This window comes from Pipistrellus hanaki (genome assembly GCF_964339955.1).
Source record: "Pipistrellus hanaki genome assembly, chromosome: X".
Classification (NCBI taxonomy): Eukaryota; Metazoa; Chordata; class Mammalia; order Chiroptera; family Vespertilionidae; genus Pipistrellus; species Pipistrellus hanaki.
In genome coordinates, this window is record NC_140524.1 from 96149099 (window position 1) to 96171858 (window position 22760).

Sequence of the window (22760 nt, forward strand, 5' to 3'; positions counted from 1 at the left end):
CCATGAAAGCCACAAATTAAATGAGAAAAGACAAGGGACATTAACACCAAGACTAGTAAGATGTTGTAATTATCCCTTAATAAAGGGGGGGAAAAACTTAATGAAGATACATGATGCCAAAATATGTGGAATGCAGCTAAAGCAGCACTAAAAAACATTAATAGCACTAAATGAATACATTAGAAAAGAGTAGAAAGGTCTCAAATCAATAATCTAAACCCTTACCTCAACATTATAAAAAAAAAAAAATAAACCAAAGCAAAAAGGGAGGAAATAGTAAACATAAAAGTGAAAATCAATGAAATTTCAAACAGGAAAACAAATGAGAAAATCAATGAAGCAAAAGCTTGTTCTGCAAAAATAAAAAAAATAAAAATATTGACAAAATTGATAACCTCTAGAAAGACTAATAAAGCTAAAAAGAGAGAGGACAAAAATCATTAATATCAGGAAGGAATAAAACAGGTGAAATCCCTTCAATCCTGTAGCCAATAAAAGAATAAGGAAACACTACAAACTTTACACTCATAAATTTGACAACTTAGAAGAGATGGGCCAGTTCCTTGAAAACAGATTTAACCAAGATGAAATAAACAACTTAGTCATATAATTATTAAGTAAATGGAATTTGCAATTTAAAAGTTTCCAATAAAAGAAGGATTCAGGTTCAGTTGGCTTCACTGGAGAATTCAGTAGCTTAATGTGAAATGTTAAATTCGTATTTCTCTTTGTACAAAACTGCTTATGTAACTCTCATGCAATAACGAAGTATTAAACTCGGGATTTTCACCAATCATCTGTGAAGAGTTTTAAAAAAGACAGCACAAAAAAACATAAACTACAGACATATCTCTCATGAACTCAGACACAAAAATTCTCAAGAAATTATTAGCAAATCAAATCCAGTGATGTATAAAAATGAACTATGTAAGTTCATGACCAAGTTGGATTTATTCCAAATATGCAAATCTGATTCAACATCTGAAATTATGTCAACAAGGTAAAGAAGGAAAATCATATGATTATATCAATTGACACAGTAAAATAATTGTACAAAATTCATCATTTGTGATTTTAAAAACTCTCTGGCAACCAAGAAATAGGAGGGAATTTCCTCAACTTGCGTGAGAATAGATAATTATCAAGATAACAATTTTAAAGACAATAAAGCAAGCAATATGAGAACATGAATGTGAAACAGGAAGTGAGGGCAGCAGTGTCCAATCTGATTCCAAAGTTTCAGAAATTTTGTAGTGTCCCAAAGAAACACACCTCTCAGTAGTATAATTGCGATTATTCTCACAAAAGGGCTTGTGAGGATATCGGAAAGATTTCATTAAACCAAGAGACGATGTTTTCTAAATGAGCCTGTTTAAACTGCCAGAGCAGGATGCAGTGGATTGGCAGGTTTAATGTTTAAGTTGTTCCCATCTCCTCTTTCCCACAGTGCCCAGTGGAGTGGGAGGAAGCTTCTGATAAAGAGTAGCTCAATTAAAAGGAAAAAAAGCTACATTTTTTTTGTTGTTGTTGCACATTTGGAAGTAGTGGGTATATCTGTGACCTTGCTACATATAATTAAAGATGTCAATACTAAAACCTTCTGTAACGTAGTATTACAATTCCATTTCTACAAATCTGATTCTAGTGTATTTTGCTTAGATTATGATGTACCAAAGAAGAGTTCAAAAGACTAGCAAAGGTCAGGGCAGCCAGAAACTCTAAGAGGCATAATGCGGGTTGCTCTCTTGAAACCTAACTGAATAAAGAACACTCTCTAGAATATATGATGGAATAGGTCTACACCACCTGTAATAAAGCTGAATATGACAGTAGCTTAATGTGAAATGTTAAATTAGTATTCCTCATTGTCCAAAACTGCTTACGTAGCTCTTGTGCAATAGCAAAGTATAAAGCTCAGATTTTCACCAATCATCTTAAAAAAAAAAAAAATTTGAAGAAATTAGTTTTAGTGTATATTTCAAATAATTAGTTACATGGTAATACTCAAACTTCTTTCAACCTATCTTGAATTCCAAATAAAATCTTATGACAAACATAAAAAACGATCAAACACAAACTACCAAATTTCTAATAGAGTACAAGTTCTGAAATACAATTTATTAAGTAGGATAAAGCTAAGAGCTATCAGTTGCTGCAAAATTCATGTAAGAGCATTTAATAGTACAGCTCTAAGTATTTCTTTTAAGGTTCTCACATTAATGAGCATTGTTTACTGTACTGAATTCTATTATTCAAGCATCAATGATAACATTTCAGAAAAAGAATCATGGTACTTGTCCTGAGAGTCTCTGGAATAGGCAATCAATACTGGTGCTGTGGTCCTGGATGCTCTCCTGAATGAAGGAGCATTTTGGAAGGATAGCTGCCATTCTCCTTAGCAGGAAGAAGCAAGATCGGCAGAAAAAAAGAGGAGTTGCTGTTTCCTTTTTATCTGAGAATTGTAAGTCAGGTCCCTACCAACAGGAGCCTCAAATTAAATACATATTTACTGAATGTGGACCATTATCTTTAGTTGCATTGTTAGCACATGGAAGCTTTATGGTTAAGACTAAGATATTAATATGCTATGTTCACTCCTGGGAGTTTCTTCCAGGATATTATTAAATTATATCTAGAGCTTTTTAAAAAGATTTCAGTAGGAGCAACAATGATACCACCCACCAACCTATTAAGAGTGGGTAGAACCTAGCACAACACATAACTGTGCCACTACATAAGACCTACTCTGCTTTCTCTATTTTGTTCTAACAACCCTATTCTTTATAATAAAGAGCTAATATGCAAATGGTCATCATGCCCTAGCGCCAGGGGACCTAAGGCTGTGTCCCCCACCTGGCGGGGCTTGAAGGGGGCCCTGAAGCTGTGCCCCCTGCCCAGCGGGGCTTGACAGGGGACCTGAGGCTGCACTCCCCTGCCCAGCAGGGCTTGACAGGGGTGGGGCCTGCTGGGTCTGGGTTTTCTGCTATTTCAAGGTGTACATGGGTGGGCGGGAACTTGACTCAGGGTCCTGCAGCGTAACCCAGACTCTGACAGGAGGTATATTTTCATATACATTTTACTAATTTTCTTTCATCTCTGACACTTCCATTATAGAGAAAGGGCAAATAAATAGCAATATTAAAATATTTCCTCTAATTAACTCCCTTTTAATGTGCATGAATTTCGTGCACCAGGCCACTAGTTTCTTTATAAGAAACATCTCTAAGCAAAAGCCTAGGGAAAGCTTTCTGCCTCAAATTCAGATTATGCTAGACAAATGTATCTTAAAGTGAACTGCAGCTAATTGATTATTACACGGCAAAAAAATAATTACTTTCAACCAAACCCTTTCAATACAGCACCAACTCATCACTTTTTGAAACAAGTTTTATTTAATACACTAAGATATTCATAATACATAATATTTTAATTCTCCCTCTTCAGAGTAATCTTAAATTCGCAAAGATATTCATTTTAAACAATTAGAAAAATTAAAACAGGAAAATATTGATTAAAATAAACACTACATGGATTTGCCAACTAATAAGCAAAATTAAGAACCATGCAGTTAATTTGTTTGTTGTTCTACTGGCTGTTCCTCACAGCAGATTTAGTGAGAAAATAAAACTTAAAATGAAACATCAAAAAGGGCAAGGTTAATGTAATTTAAATTGTCTCCATCTCCCAAGGTTGGTTACAACTGTTCTCCAAGGATAAGAACTGAAGTCTCTCCAATTGCAATTTTTTAGTAAGTAATCAAATTATAAAGCTTTAAAATAAACATAGTCTTTCTTTTCTTTAGTACCCCAGTTGCACCAAATTGTCCTCTATCACACAGATTCTGAAAGTAATGTTATTAAACTGAAGTCACCAAGATTTATAGTTGGTAATTAGTATATTCTTCAAGGTTAATTGAAAATAAACCATTGGCAGCGCAAGACCTCGGTATTTATTCTCATTAGTTTTTCAAACTTAAACTGTTTATTCTCCAGAGATTTCAAAGTGCCTTAGAAAACTGAGTTACTTCTTCAAAAATATGTGGGTAAAATACCAAGTGAAGGGTAAAGAAAATAACCCACCAAACTTCTTTAGCATGGTTTATAGACGGTATCTGATAAAACAGAAAGTGCTGGGATAGGGTGAGAAAAATCAATAATTTTAGTTAATTTAGGATAGTTATTAGCATTTTATAGAACTACATGAAGTTTTTCATATATTTTGTTCTGAAAAAGTTCTTACTAAGCACTTTGAAAACACACAGATCTGAGATTCAAAGGGATAAAAATAACTGAGAATGAGTCATCTCAGTTAAGCAAATGGTTCATGGGAAACTTAAAAGCCTCTTGCTGAACAGTATTGGACAAGATAGTCCCAATTTTAAAGTATAAATGTAGCCCTGGCTGATTATCTCAGTGGTTAGAGGGTCAGCCTGTGGACTGAAGGGTCACAGGTTTGATTCCCAGTCAAGGGCACATACCGTGGTTGCAGGTTCCCCAGCCATGGTTGGGGTTTGTGTGGGAGGCAACCAATAAACACGTCTCTCTCATTGATGTTTCTCTCTCTCTCCACCCTTTTCTCCCTCCTTTCCATTCTCTCTAGAAATAAAAAAATATATATATCCTCGAGTGATGATGAAAAAATAAATAAAAAATAAAGTATAAATGTAAAACTTCAGGTTTCAGCTCCAACATGTAAAGTACTTACATATCGCCACTCCTGTCATTACAAAAACATAACAGCCCAAACTAAAACTCAACAACTTTTCCTAGGCTGATAAGAGAATTGAAGATACAGGGCAAACTGAGCTCCTGAAATCTGGAGAGAGGCAAATAGAGACTCACATTCAAAATCAGCTTACGTAGAGTGCAAGGTGCTAGAGCACATGTGTCAAACACAAGGCCCGCGGGCCAAATCCAGCCCGCCAGGCCTTGCAATGTGGCCCGCACCGCGCTGTCATCACTGCACTCCGCTGTCAGTTTATGACATTGTCAGTTTATGACTGTTCAGTAAACCATTCGGCCCGCAATTTAGGCTGGATTTTAGATTTTGACCCCTTCTCTGATTGAGTTCGACACCCCTACGCTAGAGTAATGGTCAGTAAGAAAACTTAAATGGAAATTTTGACAAAGGCTTGAGAGTAAGAACTCCCAGGGGTCCAATCTTAGAAGGGCCTCCACACAACTGTGGCTTTACTTCCAGGAAACTCACTAGGTTCTGACTGTAAAGATCCAAGAATTATCTCCTCCACTTTTGGGTGAGAGGAAAAGAAAAGTAACAATTTTGAAATGCACCCAGGGTGAAGATCTAATGAAAAACGTCTCCCTTTTTGGTAAAGGAAAGAGGAAAGTAACCATTTTGAAATATGCCCAAAGGAAAAGGAACAGTTTTGAAATAAGCCCAGAATGTTATCCATAATAAAGGCCAACACTCCAAGGTAAAATTTACCAGAGCCTTATGTGTTATCCTGAGAGAGGGGAAATTAACCAACTATAGCCCCATATAGCTTTCTTGTTTCTCCTAAAAACAAGTGGGGGGTAAGCTAAGAAATAAAGGTTGCATCCCAGTACTCAGGCCCACCAAAAGACTAAGATTTGGTCTATAGATTACAGAACAGAACACTTTCCCTTCCCCACTCTCTAACACCATGTCACCAGGGTCCTAGTACAGTAGCAGCAGATTACACGTGAAAGAGTTGCAAGAAACAAACTCTATTTAAAAAGAAGTTCTTAGGGAAACCCAAAGACAACATGAGGAAAAATAAAGAAAAGCATATAGACACTGGAAGAAACTGAAGCATCTGGCACCTACACCTACAACAAATATTAAATACTAGAAGCCTGGTGTATGAAATTTGTGCACTGGAGGGGGGTCCTTCAGCTTGGCCCACTCCTTCTCACAGTCTGGGAGCCATCAGGGGATGTCCTACTGACGGCTTAGGTCCACTCCATGGGGAGCGGGCCTAAACCACAGTCTAGCCTCCCCCTGCCGAAGGTGACCTGCTGTTCAGGGAAAGGCACCGACCCCATCACCCCCTCGCTGCTGCAGGAGCAACCCAGTGATCAGGGGAAAGTGATGCCCACCATCATGCCTCTGCTGCTGCCACTGACAGCTGCGAGGCTGCCTGAGCCTTGGCCTTCACAGCCACTATATCTTGCCTGAGTCTCACCCAACCATCACTGATAGATGACAAATTAAAAGAAAATGCTAGAAATCAAAAGAACTATAACAAGAAAATGAATAATACTTTCAATGGACTCATCAGTAGATTGGACATAGCCAAGGAAAGAATCAGTAAACTTAAAGATATGTCAATAGAAATTCCAAAACTAAAATGAAAAGAGAAAAGAAGAATTTAAAAAAGCAGAATAGAATATCCAAGGTCTGTGGAACAATTACAAAAGGTGTAACTGGAATATCAGGAGGAGAAGAATGAGACCAAAGAGAAGAAACAATGAACAATAAGAAATTAAAATTTAAAACACAATATCATTTATATTATCACTAAAAGTAAAGAAGTGCTTATGTATAAATCTAACAAAATATTTGCAAGATCTGTAGTCTAAAAAACTACATAAATCTTGATAGAAATAAAAGATCTAAATAAATGGAGAGATATTTTGTGTTTATGGATCAGAAGACTCAATATTATTATGTCAACTATTCTCAACTTGATCTATAAATTCAATGTGATCCTAATCCCGGCAAGTTATTTTCTGGATATTAAGAAACTGATATTAAAGATAATATGAAAAGGCATTTTTCTTTATTACTGGCATGAATTTGCTCCCAAACAGGATTTAATGGAGAATTTATTTTAAAAATGGGAAATAAGGTTTCACAATATCATTTCAACTACAATCTTTTCTCAAATTTATCTCTCCCAAACTATATTTTAAGCTTCCTAAAAAATAAAAACATGATTTTGTATTTGTTCATTTATACATGCTAGACTATATTCCTCAAAAATAAGAATTACAACTTACTGATTTTTGCAGAGCCAGTGCCTAACAGAGCACCTGATATTTTGTAGGCACATAATAGATTTTTCTTAAACAGATATTTGTTTGAATTTTATTTTATAACTAGAGGCCCAGTGCACAAAATTTGTACACAGTTGGGGTCCCTAGGCCTGGCCGGCAATCAGGGATTATTGGGGCTGTCTCACCCAGTCCTGATTAGGGCCAGGCCAGCTGGGGCCGGCCAGCAGAGAGAGTGTGTGTGTGGGGGGGGGGGGGGGGACTGTGGAAGGTTTGCTGGTTAGGGGGAGGGACCAATGGAAGTTGGCTGGCCATGAGAGGTTGGCTGTGGGAGCGCACTGACCACCAGGGGGAAGCTCCTGCGTTAAACATCAGTGTGGGTCATAGTGACTGGTCGATAGGTTGTTCTAGTTGTTCAGTCGTAACAGTTGCTTAGGCTTTTATATAAATAAATAGATGCCATGCCTAGAACACAGTACTATTAAATATAAGAGGTAGAAAACAATTTTTATTTGGTTTTAAAAATTAAAATGTTCTAACTTATTAAACAAATCTTTAAATTAAGAAGTAGTAAAGCTCAGAAGCATTGTATAGCTTGTAATAGTATTTCAAGGTTAGGTTACTTTTTTGTAGAAAAAGATCACTGTGTACTATGTTCCAGTCTCTGATTTCAACAATTCATAGAAGCACCCACTATATGGGCATTTGTTGTTCAGTTCCTTTTCTTATATTGTCAGTGAATAAAGGTGGACATAAGTAGGTTTACAGTTGTGAGTATGAGAGACACAGAGTTCTTGTATTATTATTTATGAATGACTGTATTATTTCCCATACCAACAACTGTAAACCTATTTTTGCCCACCCCTTATATATTGCAGGCCTGTATAGAAAAATGATTCATTCTCATTTTTGCTCCTAGAGCTTTGAAAAAAGGTCATATTGAAAAGCCTGGGAGGGCGAGGTGGAGGGAGTCAATGGGGGGAAAAATAGGGGACATCTGTAATACTTTCAACAATAAAGATATTTTTTTTAAAATCGAATATAAATCTCTTAAGCACACACATTATCAGAAACTAGTGAAATGACTCATCTTAAGAAAGTGTAGGAAAAAATGTTCTCGTCTTTGAATTAACTATGTTTTATGATTAGCAGAAAAGGGGACTTTAAAGTCCATCTAGTACTCCAGCCAACTCATCCTGAGTCTAGACTGAGTGGTGGGTGGGGATATGATCATTTAGGAACTGAGAAATGATTTACTATAAGAAGGGTGAATGAGGTAAAGTATTCTGTGTAGACAATGCATACAGAGCTAATACTGGCTAGTTCTAGTATGACCATTCCCTTATCCCACTTATTAAAAAACAAACCACAACAAAACAAATCCAGATTAGGATGATGTGGATAAAGGTAACCAGTAAACCTGCAAAAACCCCAAATTTTTCTAGTTCCTTAAAGAAATCACTCGCCTGGAAACTGACAAGCCATTATTTCTTTTATTGATAACCAGACAACAGAAACATAGGTGGTTTTTCCTATATCAAAAGACTTGCGGAATTGAAATTATACAATATTGTAATTCAAAAAAGGACGATTTGGTGAGCCTTTTGTAATGTCCCAGAGAATATTCTACAATTAAGTGGAACAGCAACAAAAACCAGGTCAAGAGAGGAAACTACACAGAACACTGGTCTATATGAGTGCCTATGTAAGAGGTAATGGAAGATGTTTTCCCCATGAATGATTCCTACTATCGTTGTTCCTGATCCGAAGTCCAGTTTTATATTGGCATCTCATTAATCTCTATAACATGCGATAAGCTAATGCCATTTAGGAGAGAGTAATTACTTAAAAATGATTATGACAAAATAATCAATAATGGATTCTTTCCAGCTTCTGACAATTTTTATGAAAAATCCCAAGCCCCTCGTTCATTTTCTTCAAATGTTAAAAATTTTACACACAAAAAGCAAAAATCACACTTTCTTTTTATTTAAATAGGATGAAAGTAATGACAAAGTAAATAATATAATCAATCCAATATATTCAGTTTCTCATTGTTGATCTCTCTAAGCTTTGTTTAAAACACTCAATTCACATGTAAAAACCAAAACTCAAAGAAAAGCATTAGTCTTATTTACTGTAGAAAAAAAGAAAAAAGTAAAAATTTGTTTTAGTAGAAAATAACTGTGTGGTCTGATATAGCAGACTATAAATAATCTGTTAAATTGATGATGGTTTAAAAAAAAAGTATGATGGTTCACTGAATTTTCCTCAAATATCTTCTTAAAATAGTTTGCTTTAGTCCTGGCCAGTTTGTCTCGATGATTAGAGCGCCAGCCCCCAGACTGAAGTGTCTCGGGTTCAATTCCAATCCAGGGTACACACTTCGGTTGCAGGTTTGATCTCCAGCCCCGGTCAGACACATGCAGGAGACAACCAGTTGATGTGATTCTCTCACATTGATGTTTCTCTCTCTCTTTCTTTCCCCCTTCCTTCTACTCTCTCTAAAAATCAATGGGGAAAAATATCCTCAGTTGAGGATTAACAACAACAACAACAAATAGGTTGCTTAAAAAAAAAAAAAAAAAAAGTAACCAAATCATCATTTAGCATTTTGGCAGAAAAGCAAAATTAATCTGAAAAAGATAAAAACAAAAAGGAATCACTAATCCAAAATGCATAATGCTTACTAAAATCAAAGCATTATAGCAAAAGACAAACTGAATATTAACAGCAAACAACAAAAGTATGTTTTTTAATACAGGGAGGTAAGGATATTCCTAACTAGTGAATATTTTTTATCAAATCTACTCTTCTTCCTACTTTTAATCTCAGTCTCTCAAATCTCAAAGGGGGAAAATGGCACAATCCAGATTTTATCCATGTTTTCTCTCCTTAACCTTTTTCAATTTGGCATTCGATGTACCATTTCACTCAAAGAGGGCATTAATAAATGGCACTGTTAATCTTTATCATCAGAGTTTTTTTTAATGGATTTTTACACAGTTTGTGAATACCAATTTAAAAAAACCTTCCTTCCTTGCTTTCACGAGGTCAGCCTCCCTCTCCTTTCAGTCTGACCATTTGAAACATGCCCTTCCCTCTGCTTTGCACTCCCTCTTGGAAGGTTCATATTATTTCACAGTTCCAGCTCATGCTCAAGTTAGCCCATTTTCGGAGTCAGGTCAAAGTCACTTTATAAACTATGCAATCTTGGCCCTGTTACATAACCTCTCTTGGAAAATGGAAATAAGAGGACTGTTGTGGGATAAAATGTAAAGTATCTAGTAGAGTGCCTAGCACAGGGTAAATGCTCAACATGTGGTATTTAGTAATATCAGGTTTGTTATTCTGGTACCATTTTATTCTTTGCTAGAGGAATTTTGCACATGGGGAGGAGGTGTCCCTCAGCCCAGCTTGCACTCTCTCCAGTCTAGAATTGGGCCTAAACCAGCAGTCGGACATCCGTCTCAATCCAGGACTTCTGGCTCCTAACCACTCGCCTGCCTGCCTGATTGCCCCTAACTGCTTCTGCCTGCCAGCCTGATCACCCCCTAACCGCTTCCTTGCTGGCCTGATTGACACCCAACTGCTCCCCTGTGGGCCTGGTCACCTCCCACTGCCCTCCCCTGCTGGCCTATTCACCCCCAACTGCCCTCCCCTGCCAGCCATCTTGTGGTGACCATTTTGTGATGACATGGGGGTGGCCCTCTTGTGACGATGTGGGGCAGCCATCTTGTGATGACACAAGGGCGAGAGGGCCACTAATACTTTTAATAGTATAGATTATGAAACCAAACTTATTTCTCCCCCTAAACTTATACACCCTTTATAAGTTTTTCAGTCAGATACATGATACCAATGCTTTTCCAGTTTGCCAAAAGTCCTTGGTATCATTTTTAATCCCTCCACAGGGACCTAATACTCTGCAACAGCTCTTTACAGTGTCCTTCATTTTTGGTTCTATAATTTAAGTCAACTTTATTATTAATTGAATACTTATAAGTTATATCCTAATACTGGATAGTTCATGGCTTTGTATAACTTGCTATCTCAAGAGCATATGGCATCTACTGCTCCACAATAAACAGAAACTTCTCATAAGTCAATCCCAGCCATAGGAAAGGAATTACATAAACCAGTACTTCCCTGTGCTAGACTCAGCATCACCCTCCAACCTCTACTTGGCTGCACAACCCTCTTGCCTCTAATCTCATCTCCCTAATTCTTTCCCCCCCCCCTATATTTTATTGATTTTTTACAGAGAGGAAGGGAGAGAGATAGAGAGTTAGAAACACCGATGAGAGAGTCATCTATCAGCTGCCTCTTGCACAACCCCCACTGGGAATATGCCCGCAACCAAGGTACATGCCCTTGACCGGAATCGAACCCGGGACCCTTGAGTCCGCAGGCCAACGCTCTATCCACTGAGCCAAACTGGTTTCGGCTCATCTCCCTATTTCAACACCATTCCATTCTCCCTACTTTGTAATGAGGACGACCTCTTTGGACTTCTACAAAGAAATGTGTGCTATAAAACATGTCTCCCCTGTCACAGGCACTTCAAAGCAGACATGCAAATTAAAGAAAAATCAGCAACATATATCAGCAGGGAAAAGGTCCAAACCAGTACATCTTCCAAATGCCAGTATTCATAAAGTGCCATAAATAGCTGAACAGTCATTGCTAAGAGTTTTCATATACATGTCAATGTGTATATATAAAAATAAACTATCAAAAAGAGAGTATTGCTACATCCTTCTTATAATATATTTTTATTGACTTTAGAGAGGAAGGGAGAGGGAGAGAGAGATAGAAACATCAATGATGAAAGAGAATCATTGATTGGCTGCCTCCTGCACTCCTCATGCTAGGGATCAAGCCCACAACCCAGGCATATGGCCTGACTGGGAATCAAACCGTGACCTCCTGGTTCATAGGTCGATATTCAATTACTTAGCCATGTTGGCCAGGCTGGGCCACATTCTTTTTTAATTGGGCAGCATTTCTTTCAATAAACTAAGTATGGTCTTTGGCCTGGAATAAACCAACATTTATCATGTTCACAAAAGACAAGCTATACCTTTTTATAAACATGACCTCTAAATTTCTTGCAACAATACACAGATTTAAACAGTAACTTTCTTTCATACTTGCTCAAATATACAACACTAGAGGCCCAGTGCATAAAATTCGTGCACAGGGGTCAGAGGGTCACTCAGCCCGACAATTGGAGAGGGTCACTCAGCCTCTCCAATCCAGGACCCCTCAGGGGATGTCTGACTGTCTGTTTTTCAGACATCCCTCTTGCAATCTGGGACCACTGGCTCCTAACCACTCGCCTGCCTGCCTGCCTGCCTGCCTAATTGCCCCTAACCACCTCTGCCTGTTCGCCTGATGCCCCTAACTGCTCCCCTGCCACCCTGATTGCCCCTAACCGCCTATGCCTGCCAACCTGATTGCCCCTTAACTGTTCCCCTGCTTACCTGATTGTTCCCTAACTGCCACCCCCCTGCCAGCCTGATCACCCCCTAACTGCTCCCCACTGCTGGCCTAATCACCCCTAACTGCTCTCCCCTGCCAGCCTGATCACCCCTAACCGCCTCTACCTCAGCCCCTGCCACCGTGGATTTGTCTGAAAGATTTCCAGTCTAATTACCCTTTTATTAGTAAAGATTATATTAGTATAGATGCTAGGAATTATTTAATTATATATACACCCAGATCCAACCCTCTCAAAAAGAGAACAAATTTATGCATAAGTAATAATACACTTTATAACCATTTTATTAAAATTTTAAAAGGTATGTAAAATACATGGGTATGATTATGTTAACAGTACAACAGAAATTATCATATCCATTTTTAACTATAACCTGAGATTTAGTGGTTATCCATTGTTTGCTCCTGAAGGGTAAATCTTACCAAAAGCACCAAATTCTCTATTTTGGGGTAAAAGGGTAAAGATTTGAAGGTCTGATTCTAGCTGAAAGAAGAATATACTATAACAAGTCTAATGACTAAACAGCTGCAAATTCTAAAAAGAGTTTTTATTACTCTTACTTAGGCACTAATTTATGTTTAAATTTTCCATCCAATATCTTTTTAGATGCATGAAAGGAAAAAAAAAATACTTTCAAGAGCTGTTTTATGGGTCCCCTCATTCAGTAAAGGGCAGTAAAAAGAGTTTTTAGATGCAATCTCATCTTTTAAAGTATCTCTTTAGACAAACCCTAAGCAATACAAGGTTAAGGAAACTACAGTTTACTTATCCTTGTAACCCAAAGTGCTCTACACATAGCCACTAGGAATCAGAGTTCACATTTAGAATTGGTTTCCCAAGAGCTTAGATCCCTGTTATCATCTACTCTCACTCTGGACCCATCTGACAGTGTGCATTAACAGTGTGTCTGTGCGAACCACTTCTTATTACAATTAACAAGAATATTTAACAAACAAGTAGACACATATATGGAAAGATAAAAAAAATTCAACTAATAAACCTTTTTTACATAAAAGACAAAAGAGCTTAGGTCAAAATTGTTATAGCTTTAACACTTCCCATTTTTTAAATTGAGGTATAATTGGCATAAAACATTATATTAGTTTCAGGTAATCACTACAATGTAATGAAATATTTGAACACTTATCATCTAAAAGTTAGTCTCTGAATAAAACATGTTCACCACTGAGCAACAGCTATGGAAACTTGAAATAACTTACCTGAATAAATGGTGATTATTATCAGAGTCAAATAATTTATATAATTTGATTCATTCAAGGCTATTAAAGGGTGATCAACTATAAACAATAATAATCATATATTATTATCCCAAGCCCTATTTTATATTAAATACCTATCCACTATATCCTTCAAAACCTGGATTCAGACCCATAAAGTATTCTAAGTTATTGGGTCTACATGAAAAATACTAACTGAATGAAATTCTTCATTGTTCTTAAGTACCTGAACATAAATTCATCACTACCTTTATTTCTTCTCTACCACCTCTTCTCTTCTCATTAGGCAGCTTTTCACCCATACATTGGATAGGTGAAAAAAAAATAGCACATGATTGTGAAGAACTAATGACTACTGAATCATGATAAAGCAAAGTAATCTCCTTTTTCTGGGTTCACAAATTAATTCTACTCAACAAGCATCATCATTATAGCCAGACAGCTTTAATTATATGCCCACATGCACAGAACAGTACATTAATTTCAAAACAGTTAAACACAGTTTTTCTTCTTGTACTTGCCTTATGTCTGCATTTAAGTACAACTCCATAGGCTCCTATAATAAAAAGAAGTAAACAGTTAGAAGCAGTATACCTACTACAGCTCTTATAGAAATTTAAGTTCTATTATATTTACACTAGAGGCCCAGTGCACAAAATTTGGGGGGGTGTCCCTCACAATCCGGGTCCTCTCAAGGGATATCCGACTGCTGGTTTAGGCCCAATCCCAGCCTGGCCTGTGAGGATCAGGCCTAAACCAACAGTCAGACATTCCCCGAGGGATGTAGCAGTGCGCAAAGTGGCAGGTGGCCAGGGAGGAACTAGAGCATTGCTCGTGATCATCACAGCTCGCTGCACCTGCTGCCTTCACTTGGTAATGCTGCCGCAGAGTCAGGAGAGGCTCTTGCCGCTGCAGCTGCACTCACCAGCAGTGAGCCCAGCTTCTGGCTGAGCAGTGCTCCCTCTGTGGGAGTGCACTGACTACCAGGGGGAAACTCCTGCCCTGAGTGTCTGCCCCCTGGTGGTCAGTGAGTATCATAGCGACTGATCAAGCAGTCATTCTAATCATTCCATCATAACAGTACCTTAGGTTTTTATATATATAGATTAGTTATCAGTATATGTTATAATAATGATTCCTAAAATGACAATATTGTGCAGTGATAATGCAAAGAGCTACCTACAAAGCATGGATTTTATTATATATATTTTCATAAACTGAGAGTATAAGCAACTCATTTCCTCAACATGTACTTTTACAGGTTTCTCTTTTAAAGAAATTTTCACTGGAGACATTTTTAATTTATACTTAAATTATTATAGAGACAACATTTGGGTATAAAAACCTTGGGAGTAGATGAAAATTAATTCAAAGGATTCTAGAAAACTTAAAATTTAAGAGCTAATGATTTCTTAGCATGGAGCTTACCAAATATGCTATCTATCCTAGGAGACAAATAAGTCCTCTTCTACGATACTGGAATATTTTTCCTGATTGGCAAAACAATATAGGCCTTAGCATTCCAATTAATAACTAATCAAAATTGATAAATTTTTGCCATTAATACTCAATTCAAGAGCATATGCCACAAGCAGTTCAAGGATCTCTGGCCATTTATAGCCATGCACTCCCATTTTGTTTGATTATTTTGATGAAATTCATCATCTTTTGGGTTACTTATTATCCAGCCAATAAATTACTTCCTTAGAGACAATACAGAGTTGACAGCAAGTTATCCAGAAAACTGAGGTTAAAGTTATACCGTGAATATCTAATTGGAAGAATCAGAAGGTAGATTCTGCTTGACAGTTTTAGAGAGTTTGCTTGACAGTTTTAAATTTCCTTAATATATATTTGTATTTCTTAGCCAAAAAGCATCTGAGGTAGATTACAAAAAAAAACAAAAACAAAACAAAACAAAAAAAACACACACACATAGCAATAATGGTTCTGGCTACAACTTAAACTGACATATTCTGATTTATATAACAGTCTGGTAATTTTAGTTAATCTGAGACAATCCCTGAGAAGATGATCACATATAAATACACAAAGAAACACAAGGTTAGGATATAGAAAACTTAGACTCAGATTCTGGAACATTCCAAATGTGTTATATACAGTGGTTTGCAAACTCATTAGTCAACAGAACCAAATATCAACAGTACAACGACTGAAATTTCTTTTGAGAGCCAAATTTTTTAAACTTAAACTTCTTCTAATGCCTCTTCTTCAAAATAGACTTGCCCAGGCCATGGTATTTTGTGGAAGAGCCACATTCAAGGGGCCAAAGAGATGACCTTCTCCAGTCAATAGTTTATTGCTTAAATCTAACTGTAATACTTCTTTGCAGGGGGGGTGGACCAATAACAACTAAACAAAAAAGCAGCTATTATAAAACAGATAGTAGGTAAGATATGGACAATAAATTTTATTTACATAATTAATATTAATGAAGAAAAGGAAAAGGCATTGACAAGTGAAGGAAGAATGATCCATTCTCTTAATATGGTTTCGACTTCAGATCTTGAAGCAAACACCCAATGATTAGTCTGTGTTTTAACTGCTTTTATGTTTATTAGTTATGTTTTATTTAAATTCTTTATTGTTGAAAGTATTACATGTCTCCTTTTTCCCCCACTGACCTCACCTCCGCCCAGCACAGTCTCTCACCCCCCATACTGTCTGTGTCCATTGGTTATGCTTACTGTATATGCATATAAGTCCTTTGGTTGATCTCTTACTCCCCCTCTTTCACCCCATTGCCTTCTCTCTGAGGTTTGACACTTAGTATTAAAATCTAAAACAGCTTTGCTGTTCACATTGGTAAATTTTTAAAACTTCTTTTGAAATTTCAAATTTGTTTGAAAATTCTGAAATATGAAATTTTTGTAACAGTTGCTTTAAAGATATAAATGCTAAGAAACCATAATTATAGTCATTTATCTCATTAACAGAATCATTTATCAAATTCTCCATAAAGTTATCTTTAAGTAAGGAGCAGAAATTACTAAAATGAAGAAATAAAAAAGACATATGAAAATTAATTACCATATTTCATCTAATCAATGATGTCATTGAATATAAGCATAATTTTATGTACTAGGAAAGGAAAAATGCTGCCAATTAAACCATAATATGCTGATTATAATATACATCTGATTTCAAAGACATTACAATATGACCAAATTGTGTGCCTCAGAATTTATAAAATGTGGTTTGTCATTCCCAAAGACGGACAGAAGTTATTTATTCACTTATTTACCATGTAGTAAGTAAAATTTAATTTATACAAATAAATTTTAACCTACTGACAATAAGGCTAGCTGATATAAAAATAAAATGTAACCAAAAAATTCATGGTTCCTAATGAAAGAATGAAATGGACCTTATAACATAGAAACCCCTGAAACCTGTATGTTCATGTTGACCAATGTCAACCCAATAAATTAAATAAAAAAGAAATGAAATTAAAGAAGCCTCAAGAAATTCCTGATTTATTAAACTTTAAGGGGTTTTTAAATGTTTTCAACTTTCAATTTGAGAGTAATTCTCAACTTCCAATAGTTGAGAGTAATTTTATTTTTAATATCTTGCTCTTAGGTCCTTATCTAAATGGATGCAGATTAAATTAATAGGACCTGAATTATTAACATTTTTTGGTGGTAGGTATAGTTGAATATTGCTAAAAAAAAATTCAAGAAATGCTAAACTTACCTTCACCTACAACCCCAAGGATCTCAAATTTATTCATCACATTACCAATGTTAGGAATCTTCATGAAGACAAACTCCTCTTTTGATGCGAGCCACAAAACATGGCATCAAAAAAGAACTTCTGAGAAAGTTGTCTAGTAAGTAGAACAAAAAAATGGGCGAAGGAAGAAATTCTCACAGGTTGGCAGGAACTTTCACATATTTCTTCTATTAAATAATTCCCTGAAAGAACAAACATTTAAAAGCCATAAGTTTTATATTTCAGTAATCAAATAAACTAGCCTATATTTTTATACAGTTCTTTTAAAACCATATTAATGTTTCACATACTAAAAAAAAAAAAATGCAGAATCATAGAAGGGAAGAATCCAAAATGGAACATAAATGAACAAATGTGGTTAACTGTATTTGAAACGAGTAATGTAAACACACTGAGCGGGGCCAGAGGAAAAAGAATTAACCTTACATAATTCTTGAAAAGAATATTTAATACCATACTCTCCTTAGACAAAAAATAAATATAAATACATATTATATTTTACTTAGGTAGTTGTTTTACACAGATATATGAAACTTTTTTTATATGTATTCTAGGATTAAGCAAATAAGTATATGTATTGTGGATAATATGAGTTTGGTTCCTTATTCTCATAAAAAGAAGTTACGAATATAAAAAGGGGGAAGGCCCTGGATAGCATTGCTCAGTGGTTAGAGCATCAGCCCACACACCAAAGGTTCAGGGGTTTGATTCCCAGTCAAGGGCATGTACCTAGGTTGTAGGTTCAATCCCTGGCCCCAGTCTAGGTGCATGCAGGAGGCAACCAATCGATGTGTCTCTCTCACATTGATGTTTCTCTCTGTCTCTCCCTTCTTCCCTTCCTCCTTTCTATTCTCTGTAAAAGCAATGGAAAATATATCCATGTATCCTCAGGTGAGGATTAACAAACAACAACAACAATAAAAAAAAAAAGAAAAGGGAGAAGGCTTGGAATTACAATTAACCACAGAAGCTCATTCTTAATATAGAGAGATATAGAAATAGACATAAGAGTGTAAGTATTATATATATATATATATTTATGTGTACACACACACACACACACACACACACACACATTCCTTAGCTCTGTCTGCTGAGGGAGCCTGGAAGCAATGACACTCCAATAACCATGAACACTGCTAATGTGTCAATGAAAGGAACCAGGGTTCCTGGGAGAAATGGCTGATTTCCAGGCTACAACAGAAAGTAAGAAAATGCCCAAGGAATAATGGGGGCATGTCTAAAGCAGCGTTTTTCAACCGCTGTTCCACGGCACACTAGTGTGCCGCGAGATGTTGCCTGGTGTGCCGTAGGTGCAGACAAGACAAGAATTTTATAATTTTTCACTATTTTGTTTACTTAATATTTCATAATAAAGTAATTATAAAATACTTTCTTTGTGTTTATTTGATTCCTATTCAAGAGAATTACTTTATATATAGTCAATATAGGAACAGAGTTAAATTTTTTAACATTTTCTAATGGTGGTGTGCCTCGTGATTTTTTTCATGAAACAAGTGTGCCTTTGCCCAAAAAAGGTTGAAAAACACTGGTCTAAAGGACACAGTAGTCTGCCGAAGAGACTCCCACTGGTGAAATGAGGAACATTCGAGCAACAAAATAAATGTAGTGGTAGGTTATAATCCATAGAAGTATAAAAAAGTGCACCAATCCTTACTGACATAAATAAATGGGGGAGAAGAAAAAGCTCTTTCTAAGAGTAAAATTCCAAATAATAAATTTGATGAAGAAATAAGAAAAATCACCATTTGACAAACCACCCTGACTATAATTATTTCGCAAGTATCAATATATGATAAAACTACTGAAAGTTTGATGGAAAATAGAGTTATTATCCAGTCTCAAAGTAGCTCCCTATAAGATACCTATCGATTATAAAGGGGGAAATAGTAATTTCATAGTAAAGAACCCTGCCAAAAACTATCTTAAGTGATCAAAATTAACATTGTTAGTAATAGGACAAATCAACACCATATGCCTCCTGATAGTTTGCATCACAATATACTCCTGTAGCATTACTTCTTAAAAAGGTAAAATCTAAATCTCAGCAGAGAGAGCAGCAGACAAGCCCAAACTAAGGACATTCTACTAAACTAGAGGCCTGGTGCACAAATTCATGCACATTGAAAGGAAATTAATTATAAGAAATATTTTAGAGGTGGGGAGGGACCACAGGAGGTTGGCTCCAGGGTATGTCTGGCCCATCTCACCCAGTCCTGATCAGCCAGACTCCAGCAGCAAGCTAACCTATCAGTCAGAGTGTCTGCCCCTGGGTGATCAGTGCACATCATAACAACTGGTCCAGTGGTCGATGAACAGACACTTAGCATATTAAGCTTTTATATACACAGATAACTGACCTGTATTTTTAAAAAATGTCTGCCATGAAAGACAAAGGATAACTGATGAACTATTCCAGAAAAGAAAATTAAGAGTCATGAAAACTAAATATAATACATTATCCTAAATTGGAATCTGGACAAGAAAAAAAATGCTATAAAGGGTAACTGATAACATTTAAATGTCTACAGATTATATAATATTATGTTAACGATTATTTTGATAATAGCATAGTGGTTATATAAAATAATGCTCTTCAAGAAATTACGAAATAGGTGAAAGTGGTCAAAAGGTACAAACTTCTAGTTAAAAAATAAATAAGTCCACTGTGTCTATAGCTAGTACACTGATGATAGGAATGTAAACTGAGACAAGCTTTCTAAAGTGTGATATGTCCATAATTAACGGCTTTAGAAATGTTCATATCCTGGATAAATGTATCTGACAAAAATCTACATCATTTTATTTTTTTAAATATATTTTATTGATTTTTTTTTTAAAGAGAGGAAAAGAGAGGTATAGAGAGTTAGAAACATTGATGAGAGAATATCATCAATCAGCTGCCTCTTGCACCACCCCTACCTACAGGGATGTGCCTGCAACCAAGGCACATGCCCTTGACCGGAATTGAACCTGGGACCTTTCAGTCCGCAGGCGGACACTCTATCCACTGAGCCAAACCGGTTTCTGCTACAACATCATTTTTAAATGTGAAATATTAGACACAGTCCCTTTAAAAATGGGATGTCTTACAATTAATACTTATTAATATTATCATTAAACATTATCCTGGTGGGTTCTTGCCAGCTCAGTAAAATAAGAAAAAAAAAATAAATGATTAAAATATATAGCACTGGAAAGAGGGAAACACAATAGTATTTATAGATATTATTATCTACATAGAAAGTTCAGAGAAATTTTTAAATTATTATAAGTGTTAGCAAGGTAGCTAAATATAAATTTAATACACAAATATCAACTGCATGTATAAACATCAACAAGAAACAAAATTTAGGTTTTTAAAATCACATTTATAACAAAAAAGTAGTTTAGGATTTAACAAAACATATTCAGGGCCTCTATTCAACCATATGGAGTTATCCTAAATAAATGGAGTTATCCCACTTTTAAGCTAGGAAGAATCAATATTCTCCATATTAACCTATATAGTCAATGCGATCTCAATCAAAATCCCAGTGTTTTCTAAAATGTGTGAAAGAGCAGAGTTCCAAGTACAGTCCATACTCGCCTGAATAAGAAAAGTAAGAAGGCTCAGCCTTGAGGTTATGATCTGGCAGTATGCCCTACCAAATATTACATGAGGGTTAGAACTGAGCTATAGAAGGTAAGACAGGAAGCTCCTGGCACAGATATAGACAAATTAAACAATAGCACTGACGTGAGAACCCAGCAGTAGACTATGCTTAATTTTAATATCCCTACAGCTCTGCTTTCAACTCCCACTGAATTCAGTTTGTTTTCTATGCAAAAGTCTTTGGGATAAGTCAGATCATGTCACTTCTCTGCTCAAAACTTTCCAATGGCCTCCCTTATCATTAAGAGTGAAAGTCCAAGACCACATCAGCCACACGTCCTTAACCTGCCCTCCTCTGAAATCATTTCCGAATAGTCTCTCTCTCGGTTTGCTTCACTCCAGCCACACACATAACAAGAAAGTCACAGTTGTCCCTAATCCTAAGTATTTCTTTATCACTCTAACATTTATTTTAGGTCAATTCTTATTAACTTATTTTTCATTCAATATTTACAAAAAAAATGCTTTTGAAAAAAGGGAAGAGAAAAAAGGCAGACACTATTATTTTAGAAATGTTTAATGTAGTAAAACCATACATTTTAAAAGGTGACTATGGCCAAAACCGGTTTGGCTCAGTGGATAGAGCGTCAGCCTGCGGACTAAAGGGTCCCAGGTTCGATTCCAGTCAAGGGCATGTGCTTTGGTTGCAGGCACATCCCCAGTAGGGGGTGTGCAGGAGGCAGCTGTTCGATGTTTCTCTCTCAACAATGTTTCTAACTCTCTATCCCTCTCCCTTCCTCTCTGTAAAAAATCAATGAAATATATTTTTTAAAAGAAAAAAAAGGTGACTATATTTAGAGAAAATTATGTCAATTCAGAAGAAATTAATAAATATTCTATTCATTTGTTTATTAAATAAACAATTACTCACTGACTAACATGTTTCAGGAAATAAATAAGACACACAAGACAGTAGTGAACAGAGGCCCTCATGGAGATTTAGATTTCGCTGAGGAAGGAAAAATGTAAAAATATTATCAGATACTGATACATTCAGAGAGGCCTCTCTAAAAAAGTAACAACTGGGGTAAAATATCAATAACAAGATGCTACCCATATGAAAATCTAAGTCAGTCACATTCCAGGTAAAAGATGCTCGGAGTGCTTGAGAATGACTCATTCTTTCATTTTCTATGACTGAATTGGAAGAACACCAGGAAACATGCAAATATTCCATTTTCTGCCAATAATATATATGGCTTGTTTCAAAGGAAACTAGAGATAAAGATTAAATCATTGCCACAAAAAAGATTCAGCACCCCAAAAGTTCTGTATGTAAGTATATATAAAGAACATTTGGTCCCACCTATTGCCCTGTGGAAATCAAAACTGAATAATGCAAACTAGGAATCAGAATTTAAACCTGAGAGTAGATACACAATTCAGGTGTCAAGAACAGTCTTTTAATTACCAATATCCACACAGAGGGAAAAATGTGCCAAATTGAATTTAACTACGTAAACAAAAGGGGGGCAACATAGTAGAGCCCACAAGCACAGAGAGCTACTTGGCAGGTCTGACAAGCTCAGGGACTGAAGGTCATCCCAGGCCTATAGCTTCCTTAGCAAAAGTCAATCTTTACCTTCAGTGAGCCTCATTCATTGTTCTTA

The 22760-nt window shown here is 36.2% G+C and overlaps 1 protein-coding gene across 2 annotated transcripts in view; it reads right to left on the reverse strand.

Moving 5' to 3' along the window:
* CDKL5 (cyclin dependent kinase like 5) overlaps positions 1-22760 on the reverse strand; it is a 150136-nt gene that overhangs the window by 77203 nt on the left and 50173 nt on the right. For both annotated transcript variants that reach the window (XM_084869488.1, XM_084869487.1), the window contains exons 2-3: positions 17436-17656; positions 14240-14274 (exon numbers count right to left, since the gene is read on the reverse strand). In XM_084869488.1, the coding sequence (XP_084725614.1) occupies positions 14240-14274; positions 17436-17499 (99 nt within the window). In that variant the 5' untranslated portion in view covers positions 17500-17656. The remainder of the gene's footprint in view (positions 1-14239; positions 14275-17435; positions 17657-22760) is intronic.